The sequence below is a fragment of the Clupea harengus genome, chromosome 9, assembly GCF_900700415.2.
Source record: "Clupea harengus chromosome 9, Ch_v2.0.2, whole genome shotgun sequence".
Classification (NCBI taxonomy): Eukaryota; Metazoa; Chordata; class Actinopteri; order Clupeiformes; family Clupeidae; genus Clupea; species Clupea harengus.
Window position 1 is genome coordinate 1881974 of NC_045160.1, and position 19406 is coordinate 1901379.

Consider the following 19406-nt stretch of genomic DNA (forward strand, 5'->3'; position numbering starts at 1 on the left):
CCTTGTTTAATATGACCTATTCTCCGCCAAAATTGCAATAAGTAGCAAAAAGGGCATCTAGTTGCATTTATGCCCGAGTGCTCTTCACATGGAGCCATCTGACCTTTTCAGGTAAACTGGAGCCTCTCAGTGCAGACTCTCGGAATGCGATCATGCTCCATGCTGGAGGCGGGCGCCTTGGTGTGGACTCTGTGTGCATACATGCATGATCCTGGAAAAAAAAAAGAGAAAATAGAAAGAAGCAGATTACCCCAGAGGAGGACTGTCTCTCTCCTTCTTTCTCTCTCTCTTTCCCTCTCTCTGTTTCTCAGTTTGGAGCAGTGACCACCCTTTCTCACTACCCAGTGACCTTCAGAGTTTCTCAGATCTGCTCCGTCGTCGTCACACCGCATCGACTATGGATGATAGTGAGGTTGCCTCTGCTACTGATACTGTTAGTGACAGCTGTGGACAACCACTACTTTCTCCATTTTGTTCTCCACCTGTATAATTCATCTCAAAATTATACACATTCAACCCAACAGGGGGCAAGTGATTGCTTATTAATGTATGCTACCCAGAGTTTTGGAAGGAATATTAACAACCTGGACAATGAGTTGAGAGGCGCTTCAAGGTATGAATTCAGAGTAAATGAATATGGCATTGTAAAGCTTGTTGCAATACACACATAAGAGAACACAGAAGCTCACACACTCATACGCTACCAAATTCAAATAAATAGGGGGAGATAAAACAATGTTAAAAATAAGACTCACCAATCATACTGCTCAATCGCTGTATTTGACCCTGTGCCAGGCTGGGAGAGCGATGCTACAGCCCCTCCGAGCGAGGCTTCAGGACAGCGGATTAGGGATTCTCAAAGACAGCGGAGGGAGCTGCTGCTGAGCTCTGACTCCAAAGCCAAGCTCTCTTCTCATGGTTCCCCAAACCACCCAGCTCTGCACAACAGCAATCGCCTCAGCGTTCGCCCTGATAGCAGGCCACAGGCAGCTCCGCAGTACAGTTCAGTCTGTACAGCTGTCCATCACAGTGGCAGTGGGTAGCAGTCGAACCAGGAGATTAAACCAATCTTACCCTGCTCTATTAGTGATCCCCCTCTGTTCTTTCCTTGTCTGACACGTATTGTATCTCTGGCAACTGTGGGCAAGCGATATTTCTTTCAAAGATATAAAGCTTTATGAAGGACAATAAGGTTTTGCTGTTTCAGTCTGTGAGTATATGGAAACATCTTATTAATTCTGTGGTGTAATCTAAAGAGTGTGAAGGAATGAACAGTGATGACATATGGGGCATGAATCTTTTTTTAAGTGACGCAAACCGTGTTAAGTGAGTAAACAAATTCTACCTTAAGGTGTTAACCCATAATAACAAAACCTCATTAAAGACGTGCTTCTGGCATGGTTTTATTCACCATTCACACCTACTGTCAACAGGTTATGAATGCAAATGATACAGAAAAAAATATTTCAGTGTACTGTACCGCCATACTTATTTTTACACCCAGATGACTGGCCTCAGGCAAGTTCTCGTATCTCGCAGGAACGGTGCCAACTGACCTTTTGTGCTTGTTTTAGCCTCGGTTTTGCATTCAATGAAGCTAGGTCTTAACATGTTAGAGGAACCCCAACCCCTGTGAACCATTTACCCAGTCTCTCTCCATTAGGCTGTAATTGCCATGCATGGTTGGCTAATTACAATACTTTTACTGAAACAATGTGTCAGCCCTCCGGTTTTTAATGCCGGATTTATCAGAGCCGAGGTTATTCGCCAGGCTCCCCCGCTGAGTTTTGCAAATCAAGCTATTCATTTAGCTGAACGCTTCGTAGTTTCAGCCCTGTCTCCAATCATTATACATTTAGTGTAATATTTGCCTTAGCTGACTAAATAGACCATTAGAGAACCAAACTGATTTCAGTGATTCTGGTGCCGAGCAGGTTCAGGGGCCCCCAGGGAATCTAAGAGCGATCCGGCCCGGGGGGGGGGTAACAGAATATTAGTGGACCTGGAGTTTGAAGCATTTAATGGATTCATGAAGTAATAAAACAACAATTGGTTTCAGGTTTTACACCTAAAGGCACCACAGGAGAGCGGTGTGAGAGAGGGTTGAGGTGTTTCTCAGGGTGGAAAGAGTCATTTGTCTTGTGAAGTTTGCTGTTGCTGTCAATTAATACAAAACAGAACCATCAATAAAAAGCAATCTGCTTAATAAGGATTTAAAAAAATATGTTATGAATAATCATTTTCTCAAGCATTCAAATTAGAAATCTATACAAGCTTGATCTGGACAAATAGACGTGTTGAGCTATTACAAAAAGAGCGCCGTTATTGTTTTCATTGCCAGTGAAATGTGCGTGAAAACAAATGATTACTGTATATTCTCCCTTCCACAGCCATAAACATGAACACAGACGCGCCCGTTTGCCCATGTCTCGCATGCAGATTCATATTTGACCTTGCTCTTCCTGTCAACACTGAGTCAGATAAGCGGTTAGGGTAACATATACCTTCACCCAGCCTAATTTATAGTTTGCGTGTCTGCATGGCTCTCACGTCCCCTCTGCCACAGAAGCCTTTCATGCTCAGGGTCACAGGGCTTTCCAGGCTGTTGGGCGTGGAGCCTCGTTTTCTAAAGAATGACATTCCAACGCTACGCTTAACGATGTAGCACTTAAACCGATGCAATGCGTAAACCCGCAAATTTGCTGTCTTTCTGACAGTTGATGTGTTGATATTCAGTGATAATGCTGCTGTATATGAGGTTATGTGATGTATCTATCATGGTGTGTCAAAGTGGCCCATCTCTGTTGTAGTTTTGTCATCACTGTCTGATACTCCAAACGGGCCGAGCTGATAGCTCTCCACTAGTTGCATCCAACTGTGATGCCACTCTTTCGGCCACAGCCCTTGTGGACCACTCAAACCGTGCTGTGGCAGCTAGTATAAATTTGGCCTGGAGCTCTATTAAAGCAAGATTGCTTGGACCTGCACTGTAGGTGCAACTGGGTGGCATTTCTTTACAGTGGGGGGGGGGTTTGAGGCCACGGTTGATCTGAGTGGTGCGTTCCTTGGTCAGGCACAGCAGCAGGTGAGGGAGGGATACTGCCGCAGCTTAAAAGGTTACAGCTTAGAGGCCGGAAATCAATTTAGGGAGCAACACTGTTGAAGGTCGCCCTGACATCTGACACCACAGACCAGAGGAAAACACTGCAGCGTTTGAGCAACATTTTCCATGTCAGTGGAGTATGAGGATTGTGTCTGGGGTAGCTGTGAGGTGACTGACATGGTTAGATCAGGATGTAGGCCTTCTGTTCCCAGCATGGCGATATGATGTTTCTAAGAGACTGTGTTTTATTGTAAGTTGTTAACTATGAATGCTGTATGTGTATATAGGTTTACATTTTTGTAGCATACAGTATTGTATATGTCATCATTTAGAGTGCATCGTGTTCATTTCACTTGGACCAATAAAATACTGTGTGCGTTATGAAATATGTATGAAACCAAAAAAGTGCTGGTAGGTGCAACCGTACCTGACAAATCTGTCTAAATTTGTGTCTAATATCCTCATGTTTAATAAACAATAATGTTTACCAATTTTCACCTATTTACCACTCAAAGATTGCCTTCACATTCATGAGGTCAGAGCACGTGCCAAGAGGCAATTCCACTCTATTTAATTGACATTTTTAGTTAATGACACGCAATTAGACAAATGAGTGACTGAACGATCGGATGGAATCAAATGGGCCTGCAATAGATCTGGCTTTTTGAAAGTCGGCCCATTCCATTTGTGTGGTCGCATTAGCCTTCTGTCTGTGATGTCTCCGGCATAGCCGCGCTAGCCAGAGGTGAGCGGAGAGGGTATGCTGACAGCCCTCTGTTTCTCCCAGGAGGCTCGCAGATAAGGACTCGAGAAGGTTGAATCCTCCATTAACTTAAAGCGAGGTATCCTATCCCTCATCTGCATGCCTCGTGCCTCCGCCAATGCGAAGGGGACACAGAGTTTAATGTCAAAGTAATTTTCCGTATTCCGCCGGCGTGCCGTATATAAAAAAAAAAAGATAAGTGACGCCCTGAAAAGTGATCACTGAGCAGGCCAGACGAGGCTACACTGTCAATATGATGTGTGTTGGCATTTCCGCCGAAGCGATTGATATTAATTACTGAAATGTCTGCGCTTTTTTTTTTTTTTTTCTTTCTTTTTTTTTTTGCTAAGGTGTTAGCATTCATTGGCATCGGATGAAAAGGCCAGCGAGTTGTGATGCATCTGCTGAATTGATTTACCTCCGCGCAGGTACAGGGGCCGTCTGTTGTTTGCACATATGCCCGTAATGCGGACAGAGAGACATTCATCGTTTTCATGTAACCACTGTGGGCAGATGAGTCAGCCTTTTGCACGTGCTGAACGAACCTGTTCCAGGGGTCGAAAAAACAAAGCAATGGCATGTGAATGTCATACTGCCTAATACTGACTATTACGGAAATTACTAAGATCACGAATATCAAAAGCGAAGATCAAAGGTGTGATTGTTAAACTGCAGGAAGGAATAACGGGCACCAGATCCGCGTTAGTCAGTGAACTGACATGGCCCTCCGGCAGCGCTCCATGGCTGACGCCCGCCCAGAAAACCATTTTTCTGTTGCAATTAGATTCAAATTACTGCAATTACACATAGCTTTAACCTGTGGAGTTGACTTAGCGGTGTTGCCAAAAGTGTTTTGCTTTGAGTTGCAGATGCAGACAAGTAAGCTTTTTTAAATAGAAAAAAAACAAACAGGACTGAAATGGCTTATCTGTTTTCGCTTTGAAAGGTACATCAATTAAAAAGAAAAAAAAATAGGCACAAAAACATGAACAGTGTATTGCGGTGGGTGTGTTCATCATGAATTACATTTTCTCTAGAACATTCTGCAGCTCAGAAAACAAGAGGAAAAAAAGCTAAGAAAAATAATAGCTGACAGGTTTCAGGAATGAGTTGATGTGGTGCTCCTGACCCTGCTTATTGTGTTCAGTTGCCTCTGTCTAAAGCATCGGTCCACCAAGACAAATCCTTTACAGCATTTTAACCATAGTGTTCAAGCCACTGACGCGAGACCACCCTTAAAGCCCAACTGGAACTGGTAAGGCAACAAAAGGCTGACTGCTTATAGCTGTCAGTGACTCACTCTGGGGCATAATGGGTACTGTTGCTCCATGGCGCAGTTTACTACAAATGCCATTTATAATGACACAGCTATTTACTTTGGCATTTATCATTTTATGTTTGTGATTTTTTTGTGTCACCCATTAAGTCTCAAAAGCTCTTTTCTCTTTTAGATTTTAAGCTGAGTTGTAACGCTACGCCTCAAAGCTTTCACTCATTTAAAACTAAGCATTTTTAACTCAATTGTATTGGAGAAATGTTGTTTTCCCCTTTCTCCATTTGTGACCGCGCATTTAAAAACACTTAGGCGTAAACCGTGGCAACGTGCAGGAGTTGTCCGAGTTTACTTGCTGACAGCACGCAATTTCCCTCATTTCATTTGCTGTTTTCAAACCCTCTCCTGAACTGCCCGGGGCGTCGCCTCTTGCTTTACACCTCAGACCTCATTAATTGTTTAGTGCAATAAATTATTTACTCAGCCTTGGCTACAGGTACGGCAGGGGGACATTACCGAGACGCGACAACATCCACCAGAAGTGTCACATCCTGGCCTCCAAGAGCCTTTTCAGAGTCCTTCTTCTGGCCTTGAAAAGTCACCGCATTCAATCACACTGACCAGGCAGCACCTCCACAGCGCATAGACTCACTCTTTTAAAAAGAGTTCTTTTGTGAATGTGATTTAATTAATGCAAGGTCTGATGCCCTATCATGTTCGCGCTTCTCTTTTGTAGAAGGCAGGGAAAAATGAGAGTGAAAAATATGATATTTTCAGTAGGAGTTGGAGATCATTGCTCTCACAGGCATGAGAAACTAAAGGACTGTATAGAACTCGTCGTATAATTGCTTAACTGTCGGCCCGATACAGTTCAGTACCCAGGTAGTAGCTGACTCTGGCCCTGATCCGGCTCTGATCTGGCCCTGATCCGGCTCTGATCTGGCTCTGATCTGGCCCTGATCCGGTGTAAAAAGAAGCCTATTAGTGAAATTGGATGGACTGTCATTTTAACTCTGCCAACAAATATAGATATTGGGAACTGAAGTAGCACTTTTCTTAATACTTTGCTAAGTTGAATGTTGGCTATCCACCATGAGGTCAACACATTCTGTCTCAAATGCAGCACTACTGGAAAGATGTCAGCCCGCTTTAAGTAAAAAATAGTCTTGCTGGCATTTCTTCCATATAGCAGTGAAATGGCATCTTTCCATGTTGCATTTGAATACAAGCCATAGGCTCTTCTTTCAACTCTAGAAAAGAGCAAATATAGAGAGAGATGGTGTCAGCACATTAAAGAAAGCTGAAATATTTACTCTATGTTAATGTAGTGTTAAGTTTTGTTTATGGTTTATGCCACTTGTGCTCCTTCTGCTATTGAGATACGGACACCGCTCCAACTCTGATACATCCTAAGCCTGTGAAATGCTCTTGTAAAAATGGTTCCAATGCCCCCTTTCGTTCTTTTGTTATTGTCATTTTCATCCCTCTTTTTCCCATTGAAATGAATGGTGGTAGAACGTCCGCCTATTGTGACGCGACTCACTCTGCAAACTGTACACTAGGTAGACTGATGGGAGCGCAAGCGGCATTACAGTTACATATCTGGCTGGCTATCAGATTTTCCCAAACTTTAAATCAAAGATTAAGGCATAGCTAGGCGCTCTACATGTCTGGCTGGTTATCTCAAACCGTATTTGGTGTGACAGTGGTTAGCACTGTTGACTTTAAAGCAGTTGACCAGGGTGCAATTCCAGCACTTGCTTTAAACTCCTTGAAAGACTCAAACGTCTAGGAAGAGGTATTCCAATTTGTCCGACCTGAATGAAATGCTCAGTAAGCACAAGCAGTAAACAAATGCCATCCATGATGTAAACACAGAATAATGACGTTTTTTGTTGCTCGTCTAGGTGTTCATCAGCATAAACATAGCTCGCAACCTCCCATATCTTATGCATTCCCCATTCATGTAGGCTACTGATTACTGCTGCTCTGGCGTTTTACATTTTGTCGTTAGTATAGTTACACCAGTAGCCTCATATTATGCACATGAATACATTTGCGCCGTCAAAATAGGGCCCTCAGTGTTAAGGTGAGGTCCATTCCTTGTTTTAGTACTAGCCAAAATGTTCTATTAGAAGACATTGACATTGACTTTAAAGCAACTAATCAAGTATCATTGACATTCTACACACTTAAAGCATGGAGGATGGGTAGAGCGTGGTAACACTCTGGGTGCTTAATAAATTGTAAATAATAAATGAAGACTGCCGACTCATTTTGAATACTGTGTGCTGTATGCTCATGTGTTAGGGCTGTGTAATCTGTCATTTGCTGGGCAAGGGTTAGCGACACTCTGCTACTCTTAAGCAATAACACTTCACAGTTGTAGTTGCTAGTATTCTCTAGCAAATTGTATCCATCATTTTTTTCTGTTGATCGTTGTCTATGTTTACAGAATACTACATATGTAGTACAATCATACAATCAGTTAAATTAACTTTTTTTTTTACATTTTATGTCATCTTTGGTAATTTGTATTTAAACTTGATAGGGTTGGACATATTACTGTACCGTTTGTAAACATGGGTACTCTCACACACAATTATGTAGTGGTATCACCTAGTTACTGTGGTCATTCAATAGACTTCATTATAACTGTTTACAGTTAATACAGAATCAAGACACATATACCATAGAAGGTATTATATGGGCTATCTCAGCTGTATCATTTTCATTTTAATTGATTTACGATTAGTAAAGGATGACACACTAAGGAATGTACTAAATAAGACTGCTTGATAAGTTAAGTAACATTGGACAGTGCTAGAGCTGTGTATAATAATCTAACTATCCTAAACACAATACACAATACACAACACTGTACACAAACTAAAAAAAGAAAAAATAGGCTAAATGATAAGGATAAATGAATGGGAGGAATCAAATGGATTGTGATGGATATGAATTAATGCTAGCATATTGTTACCCATTCTTCGGATCTGGCAGGAAATCTGAGCTAGAAATCTGAGCTGGAGTTCTGCTGGCCTAAGGCAGTGTTTGGACAGCTGCAGTCAGCTTGACAGCATTGCTTTCCTGGTCGGGTGTCCAAGGGATGCTGGACAGCATCAGGAGTGCGCTTGGCATTCTTCTCTGCTGGCAGCAGTTCAGCAAAGCATGAGAGGCTGCTAGTGAAGGTGTCCAGGGCGCGCTGTGATTTTTTATGCCTTGGAAGGCAGTGTGTCATGCCCGCTGCCCAGCCAGTGGCCCTCGTTCAAAGACTTGGGTGTGAAGTCAGTCTGAGTTCACCTTCTTTCAGTTCACCTGAGCTGGTCTTTGATGGCTGGAGAATCTCACTATGTCCTCGACCTTGCAGACAGTTCACTCTTACCGGTGTTATTGTGATTGCTCTGTTCTCAATGACAAAATACTACTTACTGTGTGTGTGTGTGTGTGTGTGTGTGTGTGTGTGTGTGTGTGTGTGTGTGTGTGTGTGTGTGTGTGTGTGTGTGTGTGTGTGTGTGTTGATGTGGGTGGTGGAGTCAGTGTGTAATTCTCATTCAGTGAATGTGAACGAGGGGGCACTGAGGTAACATCCCAGTCAGATGAAGTCACTGATAACACCACATTCCAGTAGTAATATCTTTGACCCCCACCCCCTCTCCAGAAGAATCTTGTAATATTCATTTATGTAGTGATGTACGGTTTCAACACTTCAACACAGCACTGATTTGAGTACTTGGAGAATTAGTTTTACTAATTTGTTGAAATTCACACATTTAATGACACCGTTTCCAAAATGACAGTGCTTTCCGAGTAAAGAAATGCATGCATATATAAAAAGCTTAGTGTGTTTAAAAAGATATATATCCTACCTAGATAATAGATCTGATACTGGTTTGCCGGGGGCACCCGCTAGCAGACCATTAGTAGTGGCCCGGAATGCTAAACTTGCTCCCTGTCCGCATGTACACTGAAAGGGTAGATGTGTGCTTACAAACAGCCCATCTCCAAACAGCTGGGAGCGTGTTAGCCTCTGAAGGTTCGCCACATCCCTGTCCCTGGGCCCCGCCACTTTGTTTTGCTTCTCAGATAGGGTTTCTTTGTCTTTTAACTTACAGTTTGTGTCCAGAATATGATGAGTTGCTCTGTTACATGAGGTCAGTCACAGCCAATTTGCCCTAGGGACAGTTTCAGTGTGGCAGAGAGGGAGAGAGAGAGAGAGATGGGAGGGAAGGAGGGGGGGGAGAAAAAGAGAGATACCGCTGTGACCCCTTGTTGTGCTTAGCGAACGGACAGTCCGAAGGCTCCCTCTCTCTCCCTCTCTCTCTATCCCTCTCTCTGGTCGAGGACAAACCTCTCTATGGTTGGTTAGACTAATCACCTGAGGGACTGGTCCCCCCCCCCATCCATTCAGCTCCCCGCTGCTCCCCCTCTCCATTACCGGGTCTACAGAGTCAGAAATAGGTCTGCCAGACAGAACGAATGTTCGCAGGTCTTCCTCGGCCCAGCGGTGCTGAGGAGAATACATCCATGTCCACTTTATGGACCAAGTTAATTGCTGACCCAGTCTGAACACAATGCTTTGACCACACGTTTGTGATCTGCTTGCGAAAATCCGTGGTCAAACATGCGGCTTAACGCTGTTTCCTCCTGTGTGTGAATACATTGCTGCTGCCGCCTTGACCGTTGGTTTAAAAATCACACTGCATGGTTTCAATTACAGCGGTGATTTCACAATTAGTGATCCCCCACCCACTGAATAACTTCTGCAGCGTAGGCATATTGCATTATTACTGCTGAAAAGTCGGCAAACGGAAACCTAATAATAAATAAGAAATGCATAGTCTTATAATGGGATTTAAGGCTTATTTACCCCCTTCCAGGATAGACTCTATCCATTGGTATTCCGCTCATGAGTTGGCAAACGTTTTCTGCTCTCAGCAAGGAGAATCTTATCATGGTGTCTGACTTTGTCAACACTATTAGATTTAGACACCGTGGAGGAAGGCAAAGATTAATAACTTCCGTGTTGGGAGAAAATGGGAAGAAGAGGGTAAAGGCGTAAGAAAGATTAACGAGTGTCAAAAACAATGAATCTTCCATTAAACTGTTAAGTTCAACACCTTTCCAGGCTTGGCGGCATAATGCAGGCCCCCTTACCTTTGGATCTGATCGGGAAGATATCCGTGTGTATGTGTGTGTGTGTGTGTGTGTGTGTGTGTGTGTGTGTGTGTGTGTGTGTGTACACGTACACACTGGGATAAAAAAAGCACATGACCTTTTCTGTCGATGTATCCTTAGTTACAAAAAAGACCTGGGGACATCAGGGGTAGTCCTACCGGAGTAAGTGCCAGTAATCCAGAGGATTTAACTCTGAAAAGAATAGCAGGACCATATTAGATTTAAAAGTCATACTTTCCCCTTAAAAGCCTCATGCACCAAACTGTATATTTCAAATGCCTGAAATGCCTTTTCATAGTCTTTTCCAAAAGGTTAAACTTAATTATGCACTTGCCTTTGAGAAGTGATTTATACAGATGGTTTGAGCTATTAAGGAAATGGTCATTGCCGTAAGTGCTGTAAGGATAATCAGTGGGAAATAAATAAATATATGGATGCAAGCAGATGTCGTGGCAGGTACATGTAATGGTAATGTGATATCACTGACTTTCTGTCACCCGTCTGTGGCAAAAGAACAACGGTGGAACTTCAGACACATGGTCAAAAATAATATGAAACGTTTTTTTCTTTTTTAAGAATGACACATCTTTCTACCTTCAAACCCGTCTAATCTGTTGTTTGTCTCTTTCTCCCCTCTCTCCCCCATTCCCTTCGTCCTCCATCTCCTGACTCCTACCCTTTTGCACTTCCAGAGGCCGCAACAAAAAACAAAGTGAAAGGTGAGCTATCTTTTCTTTCTCTACACTGACATGATTTATGTCGAACACAGCTCCTATTAAACAATGTCCAGATCAGGCCCTTGTTTTATCTCCAACTGCAGACTGTCAGGCATTAACATACAGTAACAGTATGGAAGCCCCGTGGCACCCCAGTATGGGTGATGAATTGGCCTCGGGGTTATCCATGATCTATACGGTATCCATGTCCACTATTTATGGCTTTTTAAGAGATTACCACCACTCGTGACCTTGTGTCATTGGACAATAAAAAAAAGGTGGGTAGCCATTTGCTGCCTTCTTCCAGTGTGCAGATAGATCCTTTCCAGGTCAACCCTCATATGCTGCAAACTAATCTCGCATTGGACCTTGAGTGATTAACATACATGTATGAGCATGCAGACACACACACACACACACACACACACACACACACACACACACACACACACACACACACACACACACACACGCACACACACACATACACACACACACACACACACAGGTGCGAGGCGAGAGGATCGACAGTGATGGACACAATGAGGACGCACAAAATGGATGAGCTTGGCTTGCGGTTTTGGAGCTCCGGTGTGTTCTAATTAGGCTATGAGTAATTATGATGGTGCGTCAGGTACAGACTAATGGGAGATGGCGTTCTCTACATCCTCTTGCTTTGCTCAACTCTGTCCTTTGTTTAATTAGGATGAGAGCATGTTATCTAAATGTGTATGTGTAGATATAGGATGCATATAGAAAAGAATTGCGAACAGGGGAATGGGGGGCTGGGGGGGGGGGGGGGGGCTATGTAATATTTCCAAGTTCAAAGGGTGAAGGAAGACTAAATTAAGCCAACTCTGTTTTGGTAACGCTTAAATATTTTCATGTTTTCATCATGTATTCATTTCTATCAGAATTGGTTTCAAGGTTCCCATCTGCTTTTTTTCAGGAGATAGATTCTGTCAGTTTTGGAATAGAGTTTTTTTTATGCAATTATTGAAAATTACATACCCCCAAAACAATGTCACCTACATCCATGTTTCGCGACCTCAATATATAGATATGCTCCAACATGTTATTAAGGCCACACTGTGGTGTATTTTTTTTCCATACTGATCATACTCTGGTTTGGGAATTGGGAGCGTATTTCTGCCTAGTTTATTTAAGCCTGGACACACCCCGCAGAGACACAGACAGTGGCAGATAATGAAACAAACATCACATTCTGCTGTGACCCCCGGTTCCATGACCCAGAGATGATAATCTAGGCCCCTCACCGCCCCTCCCCTGTTCCTCCATGAAATTGTGTCTTTAATGGAAGGGAAGAGGGTCTGGGACTCGTAGCCAGTGCAAGGTGCCTCTGTGCTGCTTTAAAATGTCATAGATTGATCTGCCTAACAGTAAGATAACAATAGTCGAGAAGTCAAAGATTCCCATTCCCATCCAAAGACTAATAAAACAGATTTGATCTTAACAAAAAAGATGCATTATTAATGTTATTACTTTTTTGTTGTCTGATGATAATCATTGTGTTTACCATTCAGATTTTCTCATGACAAATGTCAAAAGTGTAAAATAATCAGATTGTTCTTGAGAATTTTGTCCTTGAATGATATAGGAGGTACATTCTGTTATACACATTTAAACACCAAACATAAAGAATAGATCAAAAAGACTGCTACTGGTCATGAGCAGATTCACTGAGTAAAGAAGGAAAAAGCACTCCAGAAGTAACCATTTCAGGAGTGTCTTAAATGTTTAAAAGTGCGGGACCATTACAATTCTGCTGCTTCTCCTCTGGGTGATGCATTTCTCCAGATGGTTTTTGTCACCACTGGTACAATGTTCTTTTCTTTAATGCGGGAAAAAAAGCCACTTAAGGTCCCACCCCCTCTCTCTATCCTCTTCCTCCTCTTTCTTTCTTTCATTCTTTCTTTCTTTCATTCTCTCTCTCTCTTCCTCTCTTTCCAAGTCGGGAAATACATTGCCAGTTCTGCTGACTGAACCCCCCTGTGGCGGTAATTTACAGGGGGAGAATAGTGCACAGTTCCACTATTAAAGGCAGTGGTATTAGGGGGGTGGGGGGTGGGGGGGTTGCGGGGTAGTTCACTCACCGACAGTACAATGTCTCTGCCGCCACTCTCCTATCCCCAATCCCCCCATAAGCACACATACACGCACACACACACACACACACCCACCCACACACACACACACATAAACACAAAAACACACATACACACACAACAAACGGAGAATTTTTGAACTGTTGTCCATTGTCTCTTCTCTCAAACTCTCAACCACTGCCATGACCACGGGGAGAGATGTTATGGTGCTACCATGCCATGACCACGGGGAGAGATGTTATGGTGCTATGGGGGTGATAAGGGGGGGGGGGGGGTTGATGGGTGATGGGGTGGCAACTCAGTGCATAATATGCCTGTAGCTCCAGTGATGGACACACTCGGTTAGCGTAAGCTGTCTACACTGTCCAAACAGACATTACCGGGGGAACGTTTTGATCGGATGTCACAGACCATTTTCAATAATCTAGCGGTTCCAGCTTTAACGCTTGGCAATTATGAGCGCGGGGGCCCTTGTTGCCGAATGGTTGTTTGATGTGTACCATTGTAATGCCTGTGAGCATATCTCACCCATTAAAATTCATGCAAAAAGCCACAGGAGAGGCTATTCCAAAACGTGTCCCCCCCACCCTGTTCATTTGTGTGCCTCTCTCCCTTTTTTACCTCCTGAAGCTGAGATGAACCAAATCTATTTTTGACAAGTCATTAAGCTGGATTGATTTGCTATACCGTGGTCTTAGGCAACAGTAATCGACTGGTGGCGCTTAGCGTAATTACCTATGGATTTTCCTATATCTCTTCAAATTGAATTTCAAAAGACTGTCATAAAAGAAGGGGGGACAGTAAACAGCAAGGGCACAATTTGAAGTCGTGCATTTCAGGTGTGTTCAGCAAACGAGAGGCCCTTTGTGAGAGGCGAGACTCGCCAGGAGACGTTTATCGGAGCGCGCACTCGCCGTCGTGTCCCGAGACAGACATCAATTATTAAGCTTACAGAAGCCATCACAGTACATTAACCTCGTGAAAGGTCAACGATCGCCATTATATATCACACGGATTGGGGAAATTAACTTGATGCGTTTGATGTTTAGATTAGGTAGGATGCTTTATCGGGTTGGGGTTGAATCACATTAAATCAACAACAGAACAAAAAGCGTCAGACACTGACAGGGTCAGATCGACTCCTCTCATATGCTGATGCATATCAGGATTGTAACTCCATATCATTATCTGCCACCATCTATAATGCTGTTGTATATGTTGATAATGCCACTGTCAGTCTCTCACTATAGGCTTCAGACCCGCGTCTATAATGCTGTAACTTACACTTGACTCTTTACACTATTGCACTTGGCTCTGTACATTGTCTTTTATGTACATTGATCCGAGTCTTTGCCAAATGTTGAGGTCAATGCATTGAGTTGCACAGAGTGTCACTTCTCTTACATCAGTTTTAGGTCAATTTGGATCGAGGAGTCTGCCAACCGACTCTGACATAATGCAACCCTAACCGAAATAATGCAAATGTTAGGGCTTATAGGCTTTTAACCCAGGAGAACCCCCCTGTAGTCCCAGACACACACCAAAGACCATTCAAAGATGTCAAACATTAGCTCTTTTCAGGGAGTCTGGAGTGTGGTTACCCCTCGTGACCCCCATCAGAGATGTGGCCTGTGAAAGATGCACCGCAGGGGTGGAAGAGAAAGAAGGGCCGACATGACTGAGTGCCATGAACCAGAATTTTTAAAGAGCATCAGAGCACAGATTGGATTTAGTAGCAGTCCTGTAATCCAGCCTTGATGCTTGAGAAGCCCCAGACACAGAGTTATGAGCAAACACAACCCAGAGGCAGATCCTGCTCAGCGGATGCCTGCTGGACGGGGGGAGGATGGGGGGGCTTCATTTTAAGTAAAAAGGGACTTTGGCCATTGTCTGTCTCAAAGTGTCCTGAAAATGACTCTGGTGCGGGGACTCCAGGGATGCTCTCAGCGCCTATCCTCTCCAAGGTTGTGCTAAGTGCCAGTCGCAGCCCGCGGTCCTAATTAAGTACAACATGTCTTCAGTCGCTCTGGCAAAAATAGATAAATAAATTCTGTTCCCAAAACATGCAGGCAAATAGGCCAGTCTCAGCTTACTCTCAGAGTTGGCCAATTAATTAAAGCTTGTCATGTTGCAGCATTTGCAGTGATTAATATTTAGATTGTCAAAACTCTGTGTCTTTTTTTTCTCCATTTTCTCTTCTCTCCATAGTTTCTCTTTCCCCTGTCTTCTGCCTTTCTCTCTACCCTTTTGTCTGATGCGTATGTTTTGACCTTTATGTCAGGGCGCTCAAAGGGGACTGGGTGGATTGTTTTCACCAGGGGAGAGCCCCTACTGTTACCTTTATGAATGCATTAGTGACTGTAAATCAGTGGTTCCTTAAAGTGTAGGGTGGGTGTGGAGTGTGAGAACCCGAAACAACCAACTACTCGTCAAATTAAGTATGGCAGTGCTGTTTATAGTTTGCTTTGTAGTGGTGTTCTCATTAAAAACGGTAATCGCTATATGGGTATCTCTATCTTTGAACCATGGCAATGGGGGGGGGGGGGGGGGGCACTTTTTGGGGCCTGCCAAGTTAGAGGCTTGTGGGAGGGGAAGGCCAGGGGATGTCTGGGAGAACGCATTTACCAGACACTTTTAATCCCAGTGAATACAGTGCAGGTATGTAAGGATGTTATTTCATTAGAAGTTGTTGCTGTCTGGGTATGAGACTGTGGCCTTGATGTTGTTAGCACCTTGTTCTACCTTTTCAGCCACAGGAAAATATAAAACACACACACACACACACACACACACACACACACACACACACACACTGCAATACCTCTTTTGAATGAATAATGGATGTTTAATGTGAACATTGCAGTAGACCTGTCCAAGACTTAGCCTTATCACATAAAGTTCAAATTATTGACTTACTGTGTCTTATTGACTCACAATGGAACAAAGAACACAATCAAATCAAATCTCCTTAAAAGTTTATACATTTGTGTAAGGCAAGCTAAAACTTCAGAATATCAGAATGCAAGACTGTACCAAAAAACAATAATTTAAGTGCAAAAATGTACATGCAAATACGTTATCTCTAGTGTGAGGATTTGAGCAGATTTGTAAATGTTGTCCATACTGGGGACAGCCTAGATGCCACCTCCCCATCATAAAAGGTGTAATTCTATTCGAAGCATAATGGCCAATCTAAAGAAACAAAAGCAGTGTGTTGGAAAGTTAATGGAGTAATTTGTGGTTCACTTTCTCTTAAGGATCCTGAAAATGGGATATGGGAGTGACTAATGCCCTTCCTTTTTTGGTGAAGAGAGATTAGGATAGGAAAATGTGTGTGTGTGTGTGTGTGTGTGTCCACTTGTGTGCTTACCCACTTGTGTTGTGAGCATGCCGGTGTGTGTCCGCGTGTGTGTGTGTGTGTGTGTGTGTGTGTGTCGGCATGCGTGGGTGTGTTTGTCATGTGTCATTTTTAAGTCTGAAACGAAACTGTGCATGAAAACTAATTTATCTGCTCCGTTATTACCTCAGCATGGGGCGCCTCCGCAAATGATCAATTCTAAATCATCTGCAGGCCACTGGAGACGCTCTCAGGTGCTGAGTGATGCAGTGTCGCAGATATTACACATTCACTCACACATTATCATATAGCACTGCATCTTCCTTCATGGTATCAGGGTTACAGCCTGCACCCCATGTTATCCATCCTAGGCCCTGCTTTACATTTTCTACTGTGTGCTCCACATAGCTTCTCTCAGCCCACGCTCAGAAATACGAAACTGAATAACTGTATGAAATTGTGAAACTTAATGTATTGAAATGTAGAATATGATGCCGCACGCGTGGTTCTGTTTAATGTTTTGCGTGGTTGCCTCACATCGATATGGATACCCTCACGTGGTGGGCTTTTAATGAGAAGAAAAGTAAAGTCATTGAAGTGTAAAAGACTATTTCAATAAAAAAATAATTTTGTCTTCCACTGAACCATAAATATGAAATTGATTCCTAAATGAAATGATCAGGACATTACTGTTTAACTGATTATTGTTGGTTTGACTCTTGTGAGTATACCTCTACACCTCTACATTTTTGTTTTCGAGGTTTAGGGGCTTATCACAGTATCGGTTCTCCCATATGCAGGTTGCCTTTTGGCATGCGGGATCTTTATGGAAGTGCTAAGTGCCGACACATTTATGAAATGAGTCCCTCTCAAAGTGAGAATTAAGCTGGAGACTGACAAAATGCTCCATCCTCTGCAGGTGCCTTTCATCTGGGATTTAACAGTTGTAGCCTGTGGTTGGAGGCTACTGTTAGAGGTTTTTTTCCCCCTTTTTCATTCAATGCTGCTGAGACAAATTGTCCCTCCAGCCATACATGATGTGATTAATCACTGGAGATGATGTTGAACTGTGATTGAACTGTGATTGATCTCATTACGATATAGATCATCGAAGACAAGGAAATCATCTACATCATTTAATCTCATCACTAACGAGCTGTATTGCGAACTGCATAAAACCTCAATTTCCCATATCCATTACTACAGTGACGGTGAGATGATAGAGAACCTTAATACATGTTATTACAGTGTACTGACAGCATTACTACATAGGATTACACATGATTAAGGACGTTTGGTCAGATAGTAGCTGAGCAGCTCTGGAACGTATAGGCCCTGATCCGAGGCCAGTCCTCCCCAGGGTTGGCCATCCTGTCAGGGTTGTGTGTGCGGCGTGACAAATCACACTGCTTGCCAGGCTGCGCCAAAAGCCACCGTTCCAAAGACTTCCCAAGCTTTTGAATAGGGAAGTGCCACACAACGGTTTCCAGCCCAGTCATGGGCGGGCTGAAGGAGAGAGATTTTATCAGGGGGTAATGAATTGAGATGAGGAGTATTTTCTCGAACTGGTTCAGAGCTATTTGTTTGCTTTCCGAGGGGTGGGGGTGGGGGGGTGTACAGTTTATTCCACGGCGGCGTGCTTGACTGCTTTCTGGCCATTCATCAAGACTCCGCTCTCTATTATGTGATGCAGTCAGCCGAAACCAAAAAAGAAAAAAAAAAGAGAAAGAAAGAAAGAAAGAAAGAAAAGCGTTTGGGGCCACGTGTCTCATTCCTTCGCTCCTAATTCAAAAGTTTGAAACAAAAGAGACATTTCTCTCCACCCTGCTATGCACAGATTATGACAAGTTTTTTCCACTCCTTTTTGCCATTTCGAAATATTGGTCTTTTTTAATCCTAAATTGCCTGGCTTAGCTGCTTGATGTGTTCTGAATCAACGTTAGCAGCAAAATATCCGTGTTTACAGATGCAACATCATTTTACTCTTTTAATCCTCGTAGATATTAAAGTGATGCATCCTGAAAGTCATGAATAATGTTTGCATCTTATCTGCTGTAATATAGATTAATATCTGATGTTGCATTTTTTTTATCTCCCCTTGCAGTTAGCGACAGCAGATCCGTATAAATATTGCATGCATTATCTTGTATTTCCAGATTGGTCAGATAGCATTAAATTGGATTTTATGTGGGGCTATGATTATTGGTGCCGCAAGATGCACCGCTTTCCACCGAGTATTAGCGACCACTGTGGGTTTTTTTTTTTCCGAGCCTGGCTAAATCAAATATCAATGATTCAATCCTACTGTTCCCCGTGAGAAAGGCTTCGGCGAAACATTTTTCTCTATTGCCAGTTCAGTGAGAAAATCCAATTCACACAAATCGGACTGAATATTTCTCTCGCTCTAATTAAACCTGATTCCTAGATTAGAGAGGCCTGCCCAAGGATAAGGCGGTGAAACAAAGCATGGCAATGCAGAAGTCAACATCAAACGCTTCGCGCTGCAAGCGAACTGTAAATGTGATGCCAAACCATGCATTAAAGCGCCCACTGCATAATTTATTGCCGTGAAAGTATTAAGAGATCAAAATGGATTTGAAAATCGCAAGCTGTTCTATATGTGTGTACATGTGAGAAGTCGCAACCTCTCCTGATATGTATTCTAGTCATCGCTGAAGTAGCACCCCCCTATCCAATCCATACTGTCAGAAAGGCACCGTGGTATAGCCGGTTCTCCAGTCGGACTGAAGTAGGCTCTTTGCAGGCCACTTAAGCATCTGCTCTGCTTCTTTTTTTGTGCGTGTGCGTGAGCAAAAGTGTTTTGAGAGGGAGGTGATTGAAAGGATTTGGAGAGGCACCGTTGCTAGGCAAGTCATGGCAGAGTGGACGTACTTTTGGAGATTGTTT

General features: G+C 43.2%; 1 protein-coding gene across 6 annotated transcripts in view; it reads left to right on the forward strand.

The window, feature by feature from the left end:
- Positions 1-19406, forward strand: part of cadm2b (cell adhesion molecule 2b) — a 134202-nt gene that overhangs the window by 79147 nt on the left and 35649 nt on the right. For all 6 annotated transcript variants that reach the window (XM_031573020.2, XM_031573024.2, XM_031573022.2 and 3 more), the window contains exon 2: positions 11013-11039. In XM_031573020.2, the coding sequence (XP_031428880.1) occupies positions 11013-11039 (27 nt within the window). The remainder of the gene's footprint in view (positions 1-11012; positions 11040-19406) is intronic.